We start from the raw sequence: 17,225 nt of genomic DNA on the forward strand, positions 1-17,225 counted from the left end.
GGTAGGCCTCCTTTCTGAAAAAAATATATATGGGAAAGAAGACTAGATGAAAAATCTTGGGGAAGACTTTGGTGAAGAAGAACAAGGTGAATTTTATCTGTTCAACAAAATCAAGTTTGTTCCTGCACTTTGATGTTATGAATCAATGTGTAGTAAGCAGGAGTGCCTCTCAATCAATATTTTATATGTTTGCTAGAAATTGAAGAAACAAATATCTATCTGGCAGTCTATAATGGGTTTTGAGGCTGGTTCATTGCTACACATATAGTGGAGAGCTTCCTAAAAATTGGAGGGGACTTGTTGTAGCCTTATAATGTATTATATCGGGTATTACATTTCTCATTCCATTTGCCAACATTTTGAATGAGTTTAAATGTTAGCACTCTTAGACAATTGACAATGTTTATTCAAAAGATTATACTGCAGTTCTACGTGAGTTTCTCATCATAATTCTTTAAATTTCAAATCAGATACAAGTGCAACAAAATATAGACATGACAAGCTACTGAGCTCTCACATTTGAATGCTAATGTTCCTTTGTAGACATGGGTTTATTACCATGGTGCTAGCATTAGGTTCAACCTTCTAAACTTTTTTTTTGCTTTTCTTTGTTATTTCGATTTTTGGTGGATTTCTTGCCTTACATGCACCTTGTACCATGTGCAACAGTGTCTTCTTGCGGTCTATTTTCTATTATATAAAAAGTAGTATTTTTCCATTTAGCTTCTTCATGGTCAACAGGATTCACTAATAGCATGGGCTGGAATTCGTATTGGCTTTGTACAGAGGAATAGCAGTTTCATATTTCTCATACTTGCTTTCCATGTTATTCTGTTGCTGGCTCATAGTTTCACCAATTTACAGTAGCAGGCTTCCAGCTATCTTATGGTTCTATATTTTGTGCATTATTTATCTCTCATGCATAAGAAATTACGCTATACAGAAAGTTGACTTTCAAGAAACAATTATTCCACAACACTTTATGTGGATTCTAAAATGAACATTGAATGTCAAGAAACATTTATTCCAGAAAAGTTGCAGTTTGCTTAGGAAACATACAATTCTTGTTGTAAGTAATAGTACTACTGTAACAACTTTTTCGTATTTTTAATTTATATTGGGTGTTGTCATGGTAAGAGACACTTTTGTATTGTGCATCTTGCTATTTGTTTTCCATCTTGTTGAAGTTGGTAAAATATTTAGACCACCTACCCGAGTTTCTGAATGAATGTTGAAGTTTTGTTTGTTGATCTGATAATATGCTAGCCTAGCATCGAACATATTAAAAAATACCACTGAAATTAATGTATTGTGTAATCATGTACATATGTTTGCCTATTCTCTTGTTAGGTGGCATCAACTAAAGCAAGGCTTGGTTTATAAAATGGATGCAAAGCAATTAACATGTTGAATTTTACATGGGAGGAGGGGGTGCACTATATCCTCCATATGACTTTATTCACCAGTTGCTATGTATATTCCTGTTTCCTTTGGCAAGAAATGTATATTCACAGAACTCCTTAATTTGAAAACCATCATGTTGTTATATCTTGACACTTGTGCTTGTGATATAATTCTTGTGTATTCTGAAGTTAAAACACACACAGTACAAATGCCGATGTTTACAAACACGTACACACACTCATCCTTATGAACGCATGCATGCACACTCTACCCATATGAGCACCTCCAAGATACTGAGAGAATATTAATGTGGGTGTTTATTGAATTCATGCTCCAACCAACTCATCCAAAAATCTGAACTGATGAAGCAAGATGGACAATATATTTTAACACCCCCTCACGTTTAGGCTTATTTAGTGCTTAGATGTGTGATCGATGTAGACCGTAGGATCTTTTATTTTAATACTGCGTTGGCGGGGTCTTGAACTCAAAAGACCTCTTGGCTTGGATACCATATTGATTCATGCTTCAGCCAACTTTCAAAAGTTTGAACTAATGAAGAGAGATGGGCAATATATTTCAACTAAATGTAATGCACTATCATCCGTTGATAGAAAGGATATGAACAATGAAAGAGAAGAGATATGACCATGCGATAGCAAGGTCGGAGGTGAGGTCCAAGGTTTGTCAGAAAATAGGAGGCAGTTAGGGAGAATGAACATTTTTTTATTTTTTTGCGGGAGAATGAACATGATGTCACGTCTTGTTGCGATGGTGAATAAGGAGGAAATGGAAAGGAACGAGATATGAAATGTTACCTTATGTCTTCCCACAATCTTGGTATATATCTAAAAGTATATATTACCTATATATGTAGAAAAGTTGAGGGACAACATCTTCGTGGAGCAGATAAAAAATGGCCACAACTTATGCTCTTGGACTTATCTATATTTCTCTTGTGCCCGTAGCAAGGCATTCTACTAGTTAGTCTAGTTAATCTGTGCATAGATGAACGGCTGGGCTGGTTAGTTCTAATTTCTGACCCATAGGCCCAATACCAATGGGTACGCTGGGTAAGAAGGCACGGCAGAGTGGGAACTCCTATGCGCCGCTTATTGCGGCAAGTAGTCACAGTTTCGCATAGGAGATGACTCGCCTGGGCCGGCTCACTAGCTAACCTCCGCAGAATGAAAAATCGGAAAAATAAAAGCGCGCTAGCTAGGAATCGAACCCGCGAGCTGCTGTAGATAAGCACCGCGCGCTAGCCACTGCGACACGCGAGCTAATATGACAAATTTGCAGCGCCAGCATTAAAGAACCTGAGCGAGTCCATTTAAAATTATTGAACATTTTCTGAAATTGTAAACAAGTACATTTTAAAATTCCAGAACATTTTCTGAAACATGAAACATTTTTTCAAATTTTGAACACGAGAACATTTGTTAATATTGAGAACAAATATTTGAAAATTTCAAACAAAAGAAACATGAAAAATAAAAACAAAAAAGTACAAACATTTTTTTGAATCTTGAGAACAAATTTTGAAACAAAGAACAAATTTGGACAATTTCTTAAAGCATGAACATTTTTTGAATCTTGAGAACATATTTATGAATGGAAAGAACTTTTTTGAACAAAAATTTAAAATCCCGAACATTTTTTGATTTTAGAGAACAAAATTTTCAAATTGAGAACAAAATTTCAACATAAATATTTTCTAAAAGTACGAACATTTTTTGAATCTTGAGAACAAATTTTGAAACGAAGAACAAATTTGGACAATTTCTTAAAGCATGAACATTTTTTGAATCTTGAGAACAAATTTATGAATGAAAAGAACATTTTTTGAGCAAACTTGTTCACGAACATTTTTGAAAAAGCGCAAACATTTTTTTGAAAGAGAAAACATAAACTTGAAAGACAAAAAAGAAAAAAAGAAAAGTAAAAGAAACAGAAATAGAAAAAGAAAGGAAAATAAAAAACCGGTTCAGAAACCTTCTAGAAGGTTCCCAAAACCGAAAAAAACCCAGCTGGGAACCTCTAGAAGGTTCCCAAAACCGGGAGCGCTGGACGGTTAAACGGGCCGGCCCTGCGTCGCTGCTCGGTCGCTCGCCTGTGCGAAGCGCCGGCAGTTTGACGCAACGAGCGGCATATAGGATTTTCCCGGCAGAGTACCGTGCCGCTGGGCACGGTAGAGGATCCTCGTCCACGGTGCGAAAGCAAGACCTTGGAGGCTTTCATGCTTTGGATATAATTAAAAAAATAGTTGAGACAGGATATAATAATATATGAGATGGCCTGATGTTAGTGGACTGCAGATGGGTTGGCAACCGATGCATACTAGCAACTGTGTAGAGATCCTGGGCGGGCCATATATAGTCCAGTTGGGCCCCAACGAAGCTCTGGCTATTTTGGTGGACCCACCAACCCAACCTATAGACGACACCGCATGAAGTATGCATACACCTTAGTCCTATTGTCTAGTGTGTTGCTTTCGTCATAGTTTGAAAACCATACCGGTAATCGAACCGGCAAGGCTATTTGATTTGGGTTTTTACCGGTGGGACCACTGGTTCACCGAATCACGACGCCATGCAAGGGTGGTTGCAAAGGGGGCGCCAGCGCCCTATGAGTTTGTCTGTGTGGACAAAATGAAGAGAGAAAGCTCTCAATCGGCTGGAACCCTATCAAAGAGGACTTTTTTTCCTTCACCAACTCTACCCTCAACGAGTCAATCGAGGTCATCGGTAAAACCAGGGTCATCGGAACGGCCGTAAGTTTCCGGCCGTGGAGCCGGACAACTCACTGTCTCGATACAACGTTTTCATCTCTGCTCAGACATGTTCAACAACTGGTCAGAAGTATAAGAACCCTGCTCAAACCAGCCGAGCGGTCGGATATGGTAACTTACTGCATCAACGGGCTTGAAATAGGAGAAGTCATCGAACATTTGTTGTTGGGCAAAGTCCTCTTTTCCCCCTTTAAATCGCCTCCAGCAGCCACCAGGGCCACTTGGTTCTCAAAGCCTTTTCTTATGGCTCGTATTGCCACAATGGATGGATGCGCTGCTGAAGCGGTTGGACTGCTCGGCCTATGGCCACAGCCATCACATTGACAATTGTGAGCTTGTGGTGGCGGAGGCAAGCAATTTGAGCGGCTAGCCGAGTAACTTCATCATCATCCTCTTAAGAGTGGCTTGTCGCTCGCCAGTTGTACCGCTTTTTCAGCAGTGCATGGGAAAAGGGCAGAAGACCTTGTCGAACGGGGTCTTCGAGCAACATGTCGGCAATATAGAACCATTAGGCCGCCCACGTCTAGACGTCCTCCTTTGGGGTACTAGGGAGGTAACCTGCCCCGGCAATCCGACGCACCTTGTCTCCTCCCACTTCAAATATAGAGCCGTCGAGGGAACAAGGTGCTAGGCAAAAAAAATCACCATAATCCGAATTAAGCCTCGCAACCAAAAAAGGCTTCACAAAGGGCAACGAAACCCGCTATGTGAAAAATCTTAAATGTGTATAGAAAAAATGTTGATCATGTATTAAAAATTGGTAATCTTTTATTTAAAAACTCTTAATCAAGCATTTAAAAAATTGTATAGAAAAAAATGTTGATCATGTATTAAAAAAAGTTACTCTTGTATTTGAAAAACTGTTGACCATGTATTAAAAATTGAAAAATGTTATTAGAAAAATGTTTTTGACATATATAAAAAATGTAGGGTGAAAATCAAAAGAAACATAAAACAAAAAAATATACAAATGTTAAAGAAAAAAAGAAAATCAGAAGAAAAAAGAAATAAATAGAAAAAATAAAACAAAAAATCGATGAAAAACGAGAAAGGAAGAAACAAAACCTAAGAAAAAAGAAAAGGAAAAGGAAAAAAAACCAATGCAAACCGAGAAAGAAAATAAAGAAAATGAAAGAATAACAATGAAAAAGAAAATAAAATAAAAAATAAAATGAAATGAAAACCGGTGAGAAAAACCTGAAAAAACGGAGAAGAAAACAGTGAAAACCCGACTCATTCTAGTAAATCTCCAACCTGAGCCTAGCGTAGTGTTCCTATCAACGTGGAGACTGGTTCAGCTCCTCACCGCCCCGGGGGATCCCGCCGGTAATCCTCGATTCCTCGTGCTTCCTTTTTCTACTGTCCCGTTCCCATAGTCTGCTGGTTGCTTCGTTTCTCGGCAATTTTTTGATGACCAATCCATCACTTCAGATAGCTGTCGTCGATACCTTCTTTGGCACATTCATGAACAAACATATAAACAGTGAAGCCCATGTTCTTCAGCACAGCACAGCACAGCACAGCAACAGGGGAGAAGGTGAATTTAAACCAACTTGTTGAATGTTTGTTTGGGCCGCTCCAGCATGTAGAGGAAGGAAATATTTTGCGTCTCTGCTACAAAACATATCGCCGTCTGCTGTTCTTGCTGCAGCTCTAAATGGCCGCCGCACTGAAACCAGACGTCCAGCAGCTGGAAATCAACCCGTCAGGGGATGATCAACTTCGAAATTAATTAAACTTTATCAAAGCTGTTGCAGTTGTAACAAGAAATTGAGTCAAACCAAAGCCAAAGATACTTGAAAAATTATGCATGCTCCATGTGTATGAGTTATCAAATGAGTTTCAAGTGGATCGTACAATAATATCCAGCGGGGCAAGTGAGAGAACTCAGCTGGTTATTCTTACAAGAAAATAGCATATGGGTACTTCAGACTATCCGTTCATATTACAAGGCGCTTTACATAATAGCAGTGGAAGGCTGTTCCAGCTCGTAGCAAGTGACAGAGTCCTGACTCCGTGTTGCCATGGAGGGGTCTCTTCCTGCTGGCATCATCCTGTTGATGCCAAGCTTCATCTCAACTGCCGTCCGCAGCTTGCCGAGTACCCTGTCGGTGAACTGAAAGTAAGCATTCCTCGCGACCGTGCTGCATATGAAGGTGGTGAATACAGTGGAGATTCCAAATGCAAACCCGAGCAGTGTAAATAGACATGTCAGTGTGTCGAATCTGAGATGATGTTTGCGGCGCCGGTTTTTGTTACCCTCGGGCACACAGATTTTGTCAAGTGGAGGCCCGCAGAGATTTTTGTTTCCCAAGAACCAGTCCAAATCTAAAGTTTGCAATTGATTTCCCGACGGTATCTCCCCTGTGAGATCATTGTAGGACAAATTCAGGAAGGACAAATAAACTAGTGACACAATGCTTTCAGGAATAGGACCTGATAGATCATTCCATGAGAGATCGAGTGACTCTAAATCCACCAAATTCCCAAGTTCAGCAGGGATACTTCCTCCGATGTGGTTCCTTGACAGATTCAATAACCGTAATGCAGACAGAAACACTATTTCACTTGGAATCTCGCCAGTTAACTGGTTTGCTGACAGGTCAACTCCGGTAAGCAGGAATGGTATTATCTTAAAAACAAGTACTTGACCTTTCCACGTTACCTCCAAGGCATCTGTGTACACAGAAAAGTAAGCATCCCCGAGACCATAAACCTTGAACTGAACAAAAGGCGATGTTTCCTGGTCAAGATTGCCCAAGTGTAAGGCAGTTAAATTTCCCAGGAAACGTGGTACAGGGCCAGATAATTTGTTGTTATGAAGATCCAAATATTGCAGAGCAGGAAGTTGGGACAACTCTTCAGGTATTTCACCAGAAAACTGGTTGGACCCTAAACTCACAAGTATTAAAGATTTCAGACTGTCACCTATCCATCTTGGTATGTTTCCTGACAAATTATTTTCTGCGAGATCAAGGAACACCAACGTTTGACATGACTGTAATGAGGTGGGCAATATTCCAGATAAGTTGTTTTTGCTGAGATGCAGTGACATAAGGGAACTTAGATAACCTATGGTGGATGGTATTTCTCCCCACAAGTTATTGCTTGAAAAGTCTATGACATACAGTTTCGATTCCTGGTGCCAACAATTTGGTAGCTCTCCGTAAAGATTATTTTTCGATAGGTCAATCAGTTCCATTGATTTCATTTTGCAAAATTCTGCTGGGATTACTCCACTAATGAAATTTTCTGACAGGGATAGGTAATGCAATTCTTTGTCTTGAAAGCTTTGTGGCAATGATCCTGATAAGTTGTTGGCAGATAGATCCAACACCTGGACACTAAACGGCAAATCTGGAATGTCTCCCTCAAGTTTATTACTCCTCATGTTCAGAGTTTTCAGCATTTTCGATTGCTCCAAGCTTGCAGGCAACTTGCCAGTTATTTTGTTTGTTGAGACATCTAAGCTAGTCATTGAGGAAGAGAAGTTCCAGATCCAGTCAGGTAACGCACCCCTGATGCCTGTGTTGCCTAGATCAATCGTCTCGATTCTAGTTTGTGACTGCAGCCAAGATGGAAACTCTGGTCCTACAGGGCAATGATGCAGTCCAAGATTTATGAGCTGAAAAGGTGGCACCCAACTTTGTTTGACTACAATCCTGAACCAATTTGATGCTAAATCTAAAGTATCCAATCTTGATAAATTGGCAAAGTGTATTTCCGATAGTGTGCCTTTAAGTTCATTGAAGGAAATATCCAATTTTATCAAGCTTGATAGGTTACCAATACTGTGTGGCACAACTCCAGACAGTGAATTCGCACTAAGATCAAGGATTCTTAAACCTGACATGACCTCAAGACAACCAGAAAGGTTTCCGGTTAACTTGTTACCAGAAAGTTCAAGGACCTGCAACCGCTTCATACAGGGAAACATGATCTTGGCTGCTTCTGCAATATCTCCTGACAAGATGTTCCCGGACAAACTGATTTGAACCAAGTTGCACAACCTACTAGCTGATGTTGGTATTGCTCCAGTCAACTTGTTGTCCCCTAGCCCTATGAACGTAAGTGAAGTCATTTTGCCAAGGTCATCAGGAATCATGCCTGAAAGCCCACAGCTAGTCATGTCCAACTCTGAGAGGGCGGATAGCTCGCCAATCCAATTCGGCAAGGACGAATTCAGATCGTTATTCTTCAGATTAAGTAGCTTAAGGGAAGTGAAGTTGACCTGAAAAAGAGAAGTGAGGTCGGTGGCAGGAAGACTAGCATCATTCAGGCGAAGCACTTGGAGTGATGGGAGCATGTTCACTGCTTGCAGCCAATCCACGGAAGCAGCAAGATAGGACCAACTGAGGTCCAGATACCTCAGGGAATTCAGCTTGGAAACCCAATGAAAATTATCCACAATGATCCCAGGACCTCCGAATGAACCCAGATCAAGGTAGCTGAGTCTGGACAAATTACCAAGTTGAGGAGGAGCCGTTCCGCCAAAACCGGCATGCGACAGATCAAGATACCTCAACATCTTGAAGGAGCCCACGAATTCCGGGATGGGCACCACGCCAAAGTCGCCATGGCTAAGGTTGAGGTGGACCAATCTGGTCAAGCCGGCCAAAGATGGACTGATCTCGCCTTTGAGAGAGTAACCACCAAGGTCCAGCTTGACGACATGGCCGTTTTTCTTGCTGCAGCTCACACCGCCCCAGCTGCAGCAGTTTTCTCCTTGCCATGTGTGTAACCTCCCACCAGGATCAATGATGCTGGCGTTGAATGAAGCCAGCGCATTCCTCTCCACGGCAATGCACGCAGCTGTGCCCCTGGTGTTGTTTATGATCACAAGGTAGCAAAGGGCCAGCGTTGTGAGCAATCCAAGCATTGTATGACCTCGCATGGTAAATTAAGCTAGCTGGGGAACACAGAAGCTAGGTACTCATCTCAAGCATCTTATGACCTGACTTCACTGCTAGTCTGGTCTCCCTGCATGTCCTTATCTCAAGTCTAGTCTCCTGTACTAATTGCAGTTTGGGCTGACGAGATCAAGACTTGTCTTCTCTCCTAGTCTGGTCTCCTCCCATGGCTGTGGACCAAACTGTGAAGCCGACGCTGGTCAGAGATCCCACAACACTGAAAATTCTACCACAAGTCAGGAGGCCATACATCGCTTTCCGAAATCGAACATCTTTTTTGCCGTCTTTCGGCCTGCTCCCATGCCACCTGCAAACACACCCCTAAATATGACCAGTCTCCTTCTCCACCTTCTGCAAGTAGGCACAAATGGGGTAATAACAAATCATGAGTAGTAAGTAAACTACTAGCTGGTTGGTAGTGTGCAGCTTGGTTCTATCCAATCACCTCTCTTCGTCCTAATTTGGTTCTGTAATGTCACTGTGTCACTGTGCCTATGTGTACATGATATGAATATACAGTACTACTAAGCAATCTGCAATCAACAACGCTGCGGTAGTGGTAGAAGTATGAAGTTCAGGGTGTGAGGGGGAGGGGGACTCGTCGGCGTCGGAGGCGTGTCTCTGCAGCTCCTCTGACGGTCCGCTGCGCGCCGCATCCGCCTACCTCTCCCTTCGACGGCGCCTCCCACCCGCCCCCACCACCGCCGGAGGCTGACGCGGCGAACCTGGCCGCGCGCGACCACGGCCGCAGGAGATGCGGCAGCCGTGGTGGGGCCTCAGAGCCGAGCCGCAGAGGTGCAGGCGCGGCCGTCAGACGGCGATGCGGGGCTGCGGCGACGACGACAGGAGACCGGCGGCCATCGCCGGAGGAGATGGAGGCAAAAAAAGGATCACTGGTGGGACCGGACAATGGGATATTTCCCGAAGGAGGAGAAAGAAAGGATGGGTGTTGTAGATGATTCAATTTGAAGACTGGACTCATCTATATAAATGGACAGTAAAATTTAAATAAATTGTAAAAGTTCAAAAAGAAATCTGAAACTATTGATGGGCAAATGACATTCAATGAGTTCGCGCAAAAAAAGAAGGCAGAATCGGCTATGAACAGTGCATTTTTTCAAACTTTCTCACATGTCCGAAATTTGTCTTTTTTCTACAAGCTCCTTGAATGTGTCCAAACTTCACCAAATTTTACATGGGCGTGACGCATTCGTCCATCTTGCACCAAAAATAGTATTAAGATTTTCTTTGATTTTTTTCTTTTGTTTTGAAAAGATTTTACTATTCAAACCCGGGAGCATCTACGAAGACTCCTCCAATGAAGAAATCAATGACAAGGCATAAACACAACAAGCAAATCACCAATAGTATGGGCCCCTTTTATTTATCTGCACCTGTATATCATCTACCAATGTAATTAATGTATCCCACCAGAGCCTTTCTTCTTCATTTACAACCATCTACAATGTCGTGTGATTCTTAATTGGCAATCGTGTGATCCATAATCTACAATCTCATTATCTCTACTTTTAATGGAGCAGTTGGTAGCATGATACTTCGGTTTTATTTCCTCCTTCCACCACCACCCCGCTATACCTGGCCATGGGCCGGGCCTTGAAAAGCCCATGGCAGAAAACTGAGGCCCAAGCGCTCCCAAGCCCTACCATCGGGCCTACTTTTCAAGCCCAAGCCCGACCCATCTGGTAAAAAGCCCTGAAAAGCCCTTAGGGCTTAGGGCCGTGGGCCGGGCTTCTTCCTTAAAATGGAAATATGTTAAGCCCAAGCCCATCTAGGCCCTACTGGTGGGCTCGAAACTCAGGCCCAAGCTCGGCCCATGGGCAAGCCCATCGGGCCTAGGCCCTGAATTGCAGCAGTCCACCACAGCGGAGAATTTCAAACTAACGCACCCGCCGAGCGCATACACCAGAGAGAGAGAGAGAGAGAGAGAGAGAGAGCAGCGGCAGCACCTGCAAGGCTGAAGCCCGGCGCGGGCGGCTCGACTCCCGACGCGCTGCTGCCTGCACCTGGCCCTCTTGCTCAGCGTCGGCCGCTTCTCCGCCGTCGCCCGCCATGGCTCCTTCTCCGCGTCCTGCTTCCGAGGCCACGTCCTGGGCGGCGTGGGCTGGGGCGACGAGACCAAGTCGGGGTGGAGCCGCCGCGGCCTCGGGCGCTTGCTCAGCTCCAACACGCAAGTGAGCAAGCAGATCCTCGGGCGACTGAGGATGACACTTGACCTGCAGTGAACTGACATGCACATGCGTTGCACCGGTACCACGCAGTGCAGCAGCAAAAGGCGGAGGAAAACAAGCGAGCTCAGCTCAGCTGAAGAAGAAGGGCAGTCGTATTCAAGTCATGTGTAAAGAAAGATATTGGCTAGGCTTCGAGGCAATCATCTACTTGGAGTGCAAGACAAGCCAAAACAAATCCTAGTCTATCTCGACTTTCCTAATAAACATTATACTCAACAATGGGCACGCGCAGCCGAGGAGGCTCGTGGCCGGCTAGCTGCTGCTCCGCTACGACACGAGCACGCGCAGGAGGTCCCCCGCAGGTGTCACCTCGGCTACGGCGGCAGCGGCGGAAGCTGGGCCGGGGCGTGGACGACCGGCGGCGTCAAAGGTGGATGCATGGGAGACGCAGGTTTGTGGTGCTTGTGGCACGGCCGCGCAGGGGAAGTCAGGTCGGGTCGGTGCGTGGAGGGGAGGCGGCGTCGGAGGGAGCTGCAGTAGGGGCGGCGCGGCCACGCGTGCGGCAGATCGGCCGCGCACCGCAGACCGGAGCCGGCGGCCGTGGGCATGGCGTTGACCGCAGAAGTAGGGAAAAAATTGAAAAGGGATGAGAGGCTGACTAGTGGGGCCATCTTCCACCTCATCGTATTGTCCACGTGGACATGCCAAATCAGTCGGGCAGACGGGTCTCACTCATCAGTTTTGCTGTGAGAGGCGGTTCAGTTTCGAGTTAATGCCATTTGTTACTCACTTGCCACAGAGTTGATGTTTTTTTTGTAGTTTTTAGCAAAAACAATAGTTTTTTAGTACTCTAGCCACAAATATGGTGGTTTTGAGCATTTTACTCGGTTGCCGTAGACATGTGTGCTTACATGAAGGCTGAGAGCACATTATGAATTATCTCAATAATCATGAAAGCTATTATCTGCCTACACAATCACTGGTTTATAAGAGTAATCCTACTGAGGTCTTCTGCTCCTCCTTAGAAATCATCTTTCGTTTGTTCATGTCCTTTCCTCTTGCTTAGAAGCATATTTGGTATATTCATGTTTGTCCTTTAGAGTCGAGGTAAATACACTAGCAATCATAGAATTTGCACCTGATGGTCATTTTGGTGCATACCTTGTAAAATATGTGCTTGCAGTCATCAAACTTGCACAGACGTGCAAATACGGTCACATTTCGCGTACACAGACGTATTCGTTGCCCACACGCGTCGGGGAAAGAGGGCGGCACGACGCAGCTTCGGCTGGCGGGGAAAAGAAAGGGGTGGTGCGGCTTCGGGCGATGGGTAGAAGAAAGTGGTGGCGCGGCATCGGGCGGCGGGAAGAAGGAAGGGGCGGCGCGGCGCTGCTTCTGGGGAAACTCATGCTGGTTCGTGCTTGATTTTGGCCCGGAGTAGGTTCGGGTGAAAGTCATGTTAGCTTGATTTTGGGATCACATTGTTGCGAGCCCACCGCACTAACCACTAGACCAAAATAACCTTGTTGTCTACTGAAAGAAAGCGGTGGTAGTTAACCTTTTCGTTTATTAAAATGTTACATATACCCAATATAAATTATCTGAAAAAGAAACATAAATTCAAAAACAACTTCATGGATTTTCAAAAAAGCTCATCAAATTTTAAGAAAAATTTAAAAGTTCAACAAATTTGAGAAAAAACCATCGGATTTGGAAAAAAAATCATCAAGTTTGAAAAAAGTTCAGCGACTACGAAAAAAAGTTCATTGAATTTGAAAATCTTTATCATCAAAATAAAAAAAGCATTGGTTTTTTGAAAAAAAGTTAACCGGTTTTGAGAAAAGGTCATCGATTTGGTTTAAATCATCTAATTTGAAAAAATTTCATATAATTTGGAAAATGTTCATATAATTTGGAAAATGTTCATCGAATTTGAAAATAAATCCTGTAATTTTATAAAAGTTCATCAATTGAGAAAAAAGGTTCACGAATTGTAAAAAAAGCGACAACCTGGCGGTACGGGCATAGCCCTCGCAACGAAGGAAACCCGGCTCCCACACCTTTTCCCCGTTTCTAGAAACAGGAAACACAAAATTATCGAAATGGGCTGGCCCAGCTGGGCCCAAGAGGAGCCTGGTTGAATGGACGATCTCGCTGGTTGTCACGCATCTTAAAGCTTCTTTTCATATATAACACGAGACACAACCCTAATTATCAGTCTCTCCCTCCCTCCGCTGCCCGAGCACCACTCCATCCCACCCCTCCGCTGCCCGACCACCACTCCGTCCCACCCCTCCGTCGCCCGACCACCACTCCCTTCCACCCCTCCGCCATCTCCGCCGCAGCAGCCGCCGATGAGGACGACAGGGAAGAGGAAGAGGAGTAGGGAGGTCCCCTCATCCGACCGAGGAAAACAGGCCAGACAGACCCCAAGTCCATCAACTGGCACTGGCAGTGGTGGTGGCGGTCGCACCGCGCGTCTACCGGATCCGGCTGCCGCCGAGGTTCAAGAGGAACCAGCATCGACGGTCGCCCCCCTGCCTGGATTCCCCGTGCCTGGTAACACAACCTTCCTCCTCTCTCTAGTGACTGAACCCCATCGACTGAACCATGTGAGCATGTTGACTTCACCAGGCACTGCTCGGCCAGATCCAAGTCCACCAGGAAGGCACCACTGCGCGTCAACCAGATCCACTTTCCACCGAGATTGCCCCCTCGGCTGGCGTGGTAATGTTCGGGAGTTACCAAATCCCTCCGCTAGACGGCTCTTCCTCTCCCTCTGGTAAGATACTAGAGATCGCACACTCCCTTAAGTCTCTAAATATGAACTTACGGGATGACCATGTATTCTTTTTTAGAACCGTCAAGACCCCCCAGGAATAGCAGAATCAGGGAGAAGAGGTCGCCACCTGGCTTCATCAAGTTCAGGGGCATACTTAAATTTATACAAAACATTTTTATTTATTTATGAATTATTGTTTTAAGCATAATATCTTATTAATTTGCTAGTTTTTGACATCTATATTTTCAAATATACTTCATGTTATATTAAATGTGCATTTGGAAAGAACATTTATGTTCATTTGTTGAACGGTTAGTGAGAACACTTTTGGTTGCAATGAGTATGTGCTAGATCTATGCAAAATAATAATAAAATAATCTTCTTCACGATTGATGTCTATCAGTAGATGTACTATTGTGTATTTTATGCATTTGAAACTAGTATCTTTTATTATCTTTCTCAAAGCTCTGAGAATATGTGTCTAGAAAATATCTTCATAGATATCCCCAGATACTATGATTGTTTATATCAGATGTAAATAATAGAAACATATATTGTCATAGTCCCATTAGGCCGATTCTTATTGAGCCACCAAACGAAGAGTCAAGAAGTTGACTGGAGCCCTTGTTTGGACAAGGCTTGCCCATGGCGAGGCAAGATGGCGGAGCATATTGCCCGTGACCCCAGTCTAGCTCTGTTTCCAGGAACATCAGAATTGGTGTCCTCCCTTCTTGGCAGCTCCTACTAACATAACAACAATGTTGATTGTGATTGCCAAGCCATAAGAAGAACAAGTGGAGACCTGATTTTGAACAGTCTGAGAATAATTGAAAACCTGTCTCACAACCAACACAACTGCACATCGGTCTAGCTCTATTTCCTGCTCCGGTTGTACTGCACGTGTGAGTGGTTGTACCGCTCAGTCCTTGGGCGGTACTACCCGCCTTTGTACCGCTTCGTCTACCGCCCGGATGAAACTATAAAATAGACGCGTTAACGCTCAAACACGACAAAGAAAACATATTATTCTCTGCCCATCCCCACAAATAACATAATTTTGCAGCACGAAGACCCTGGCATCATGTAGCCAAGACCGGAAACTTTTTGTTTTCTTACATAAAAGGCAAAATTTTGACAAGTCTTACAAATTTTCACTAGAAATTTTGATAGCATAACGCGTCTATTCATTGCATTCATGCACTCCCGAGTCAGTCAATACACTAGATCAAACATTCCATATCATCATCCTGCCAAATCATTTCCCCATGAGGTGCGACATCAATGTTGTGCACTGGGCCTTTAGACATCAGGCCGCCCTTTCGTAGATATATCCGTGCCCCACGTAGGCCGGTGCGGTCTCCGGGCCCTCCTTGGGGCGTTTTCGATGCCGCAGCCATCTGTGGGCCCGCGCGGTCTATGACATTGACCGGATGCGACAGGGGTTTGACCGGGAGGTTTTCCTCTTATTCTGTGTCACGCCAGGTCATGCCGACATGCCAGAGCTGGTTGGAGCGCATATGGTCATAGGACTCGCCTCTCCGTCTGCTCGATGTGGGGGGGGGGGGGGGGCTGTCACCCGACGTCCTGAACCTTCCTGCATGACTGTCCTGTTTGTGAGACAGGTGCCACATCAATGTTGTGCACTGCGTATTTAAACACCCCCACCCTTTTGTTGATATATCCAGGCCCAGCGCAAGCCGGTGCGGTCTCCGGGCAGTTTTTGACGCCTCGACCATGGGCCAGTGCGGTCTTTGGCGTTGACCGGATGCTAGAGGGGTTTGATCGGGGGATTTTCCTCTTGTTCTGTGTCATGGCAGGTCATGTCGACATGCCAGACCTGGTTAGAGTGCATGGGTCACATGACCCCCCCGCCCCCGGTCTGCTCGATGTGGGGGGACTACCAGTCTACCACACTATGTCCTGAACCCTCCTGTGTGATTATCCGGTTTGTTAGGCTGGTGCCACATCAATGTGGTGCAGTGGGTATTTGGATGATAGACCGCCGTAGTTGATATATCCCAGCCCCACGCAGGAAGGTGCGGTCTCTGGGCCCTCCCCGGGATGCCGTGACTATCCATGGGCCCGGGCGGTTTCCAACACTTTGTATCATAGTCCTATCAGTTATATTTGGGGATAAACACATGATGTAACATGTGCCAGCTTAACAGCAGAGGCTTGGACGGTCTCACATGGAGAAGCGCCCGTGGTCAGGCCCCGAGGATGTATCCGAATCGCTGAATCTCGTTAGCAAATCTCCGTGTCATTTTTGTGTGATTGCTTTCAGTGCTCGGTAGACCGAGTACGCGTCTCAGATTTTTCTAACAGTGATGAAATGAGATCAAAAGTGCGATGAAAACAAGCCTAGATAAAATGTGTGAGAAATAGGGGAAGGAAAAGAAATGCAATAAGTAATTATAAGTCCAACTCAACATGCTAATCATTTCCTGCACAACATATATTTTGTGCGCCGTAACCCGTAAGCCGGGTGTATTATCGGGTACTCGGCTTATGTCCAGCACCGTCACAGAGCCGTCAGCGGCGGCGCGCGGGTCACATGGCAAGTTTCCCGTATACTTTATCGTAAGCCGAGCGCGTTTTCGCTATATCTTCGACGTACAGGGATGTACGTCGAGTCTTGTAGGTAAACCGAGTGCCTAGCCGCTTGGTCCATGGCGTATGTAGAAGTAAGCCGAGTTTTTAATGTTTGTCGTGTGTCCTTTACGGAATACTCGGCTTACATGGAAAGATGCCGTGAACCCGTGTTTTAACACTCGGCTTACTACATGATACAAGGCAACGTGTGCTTTTCCTGTAGTGCCTCTTGTCATCTCTTAATACCATGCCAGCACCCGCTGAGCCATCATCGGCATAGGAGCCATCGGTGCACAACTTCATCCAACCAGACTTAGGAGCCGACCACTTGGGACCGACATCACTTATTATCACATGTGGCTGGCCGAATGTTTTAACATAAGTAAGAACAGTCTTACCCTTATTAGGATACGGTGAAAGTTCAGACTTGATGCCAATGAGAGAATGTAGGTAGCTCATAAGAAATCGTCTCGATGATTCCATGGGTGGCGGTTTTTTTTATGGAAGTGAACTACAACAGCGAAAACACATACTGCCATGGACGTTTCAGTTCACTA

At 44.7% G+C, this 17,225-nt stretch overlaps 1 protein-coding gene across 1 annotated transcript; it reads right to left on the reverse strand.

Moving 5' to 3' along the window:
* Window positions 1-6,049: 6,049 nt before the first annotated feature.
* Window positions 6,050-9,095, reverse strand: LOC147974374 (receptor-like protein EIX2). Its single transcript, XM_087519459.1, has one exon. The coding sequence runs from the start codon at window positions 9,087-9,089 to the stop codon at window positions 6,153-6,155; it is 2,937 nt and encodes a 978-aa protein (XP_087375585.1). The 5' UTR covers window positions 9,090-9,095; the 3' UTR covers window positions 6,050-6,152.
* Window positions 9,096-17,225: the final 8,130 nt, after the last annotated feature.

This window comes from Triticum urartu, chromosome 4A, assembly GCF_056163025.1.
Source record: "Triticum urartu cultivar PI428250 chromosome 4A, HENAU_Tu73, whole genome shotgun sequence".
Classification (NCBI taxonomy): Eukaryota; Viridiplantae; Streptophyta; class Magnoliopsida; order Poales; family Poaceae; genus Triticum; species Triticum urartu.

Coding starts and splice junctions, on each gene's coding strand:
- LOC147974374 (XM_087519459.1), bottom strand. CDS start 9,089: ATGCGAGGTCATACAATGCTTGGATTGCTCACAACGCTGGCCCTTTGC.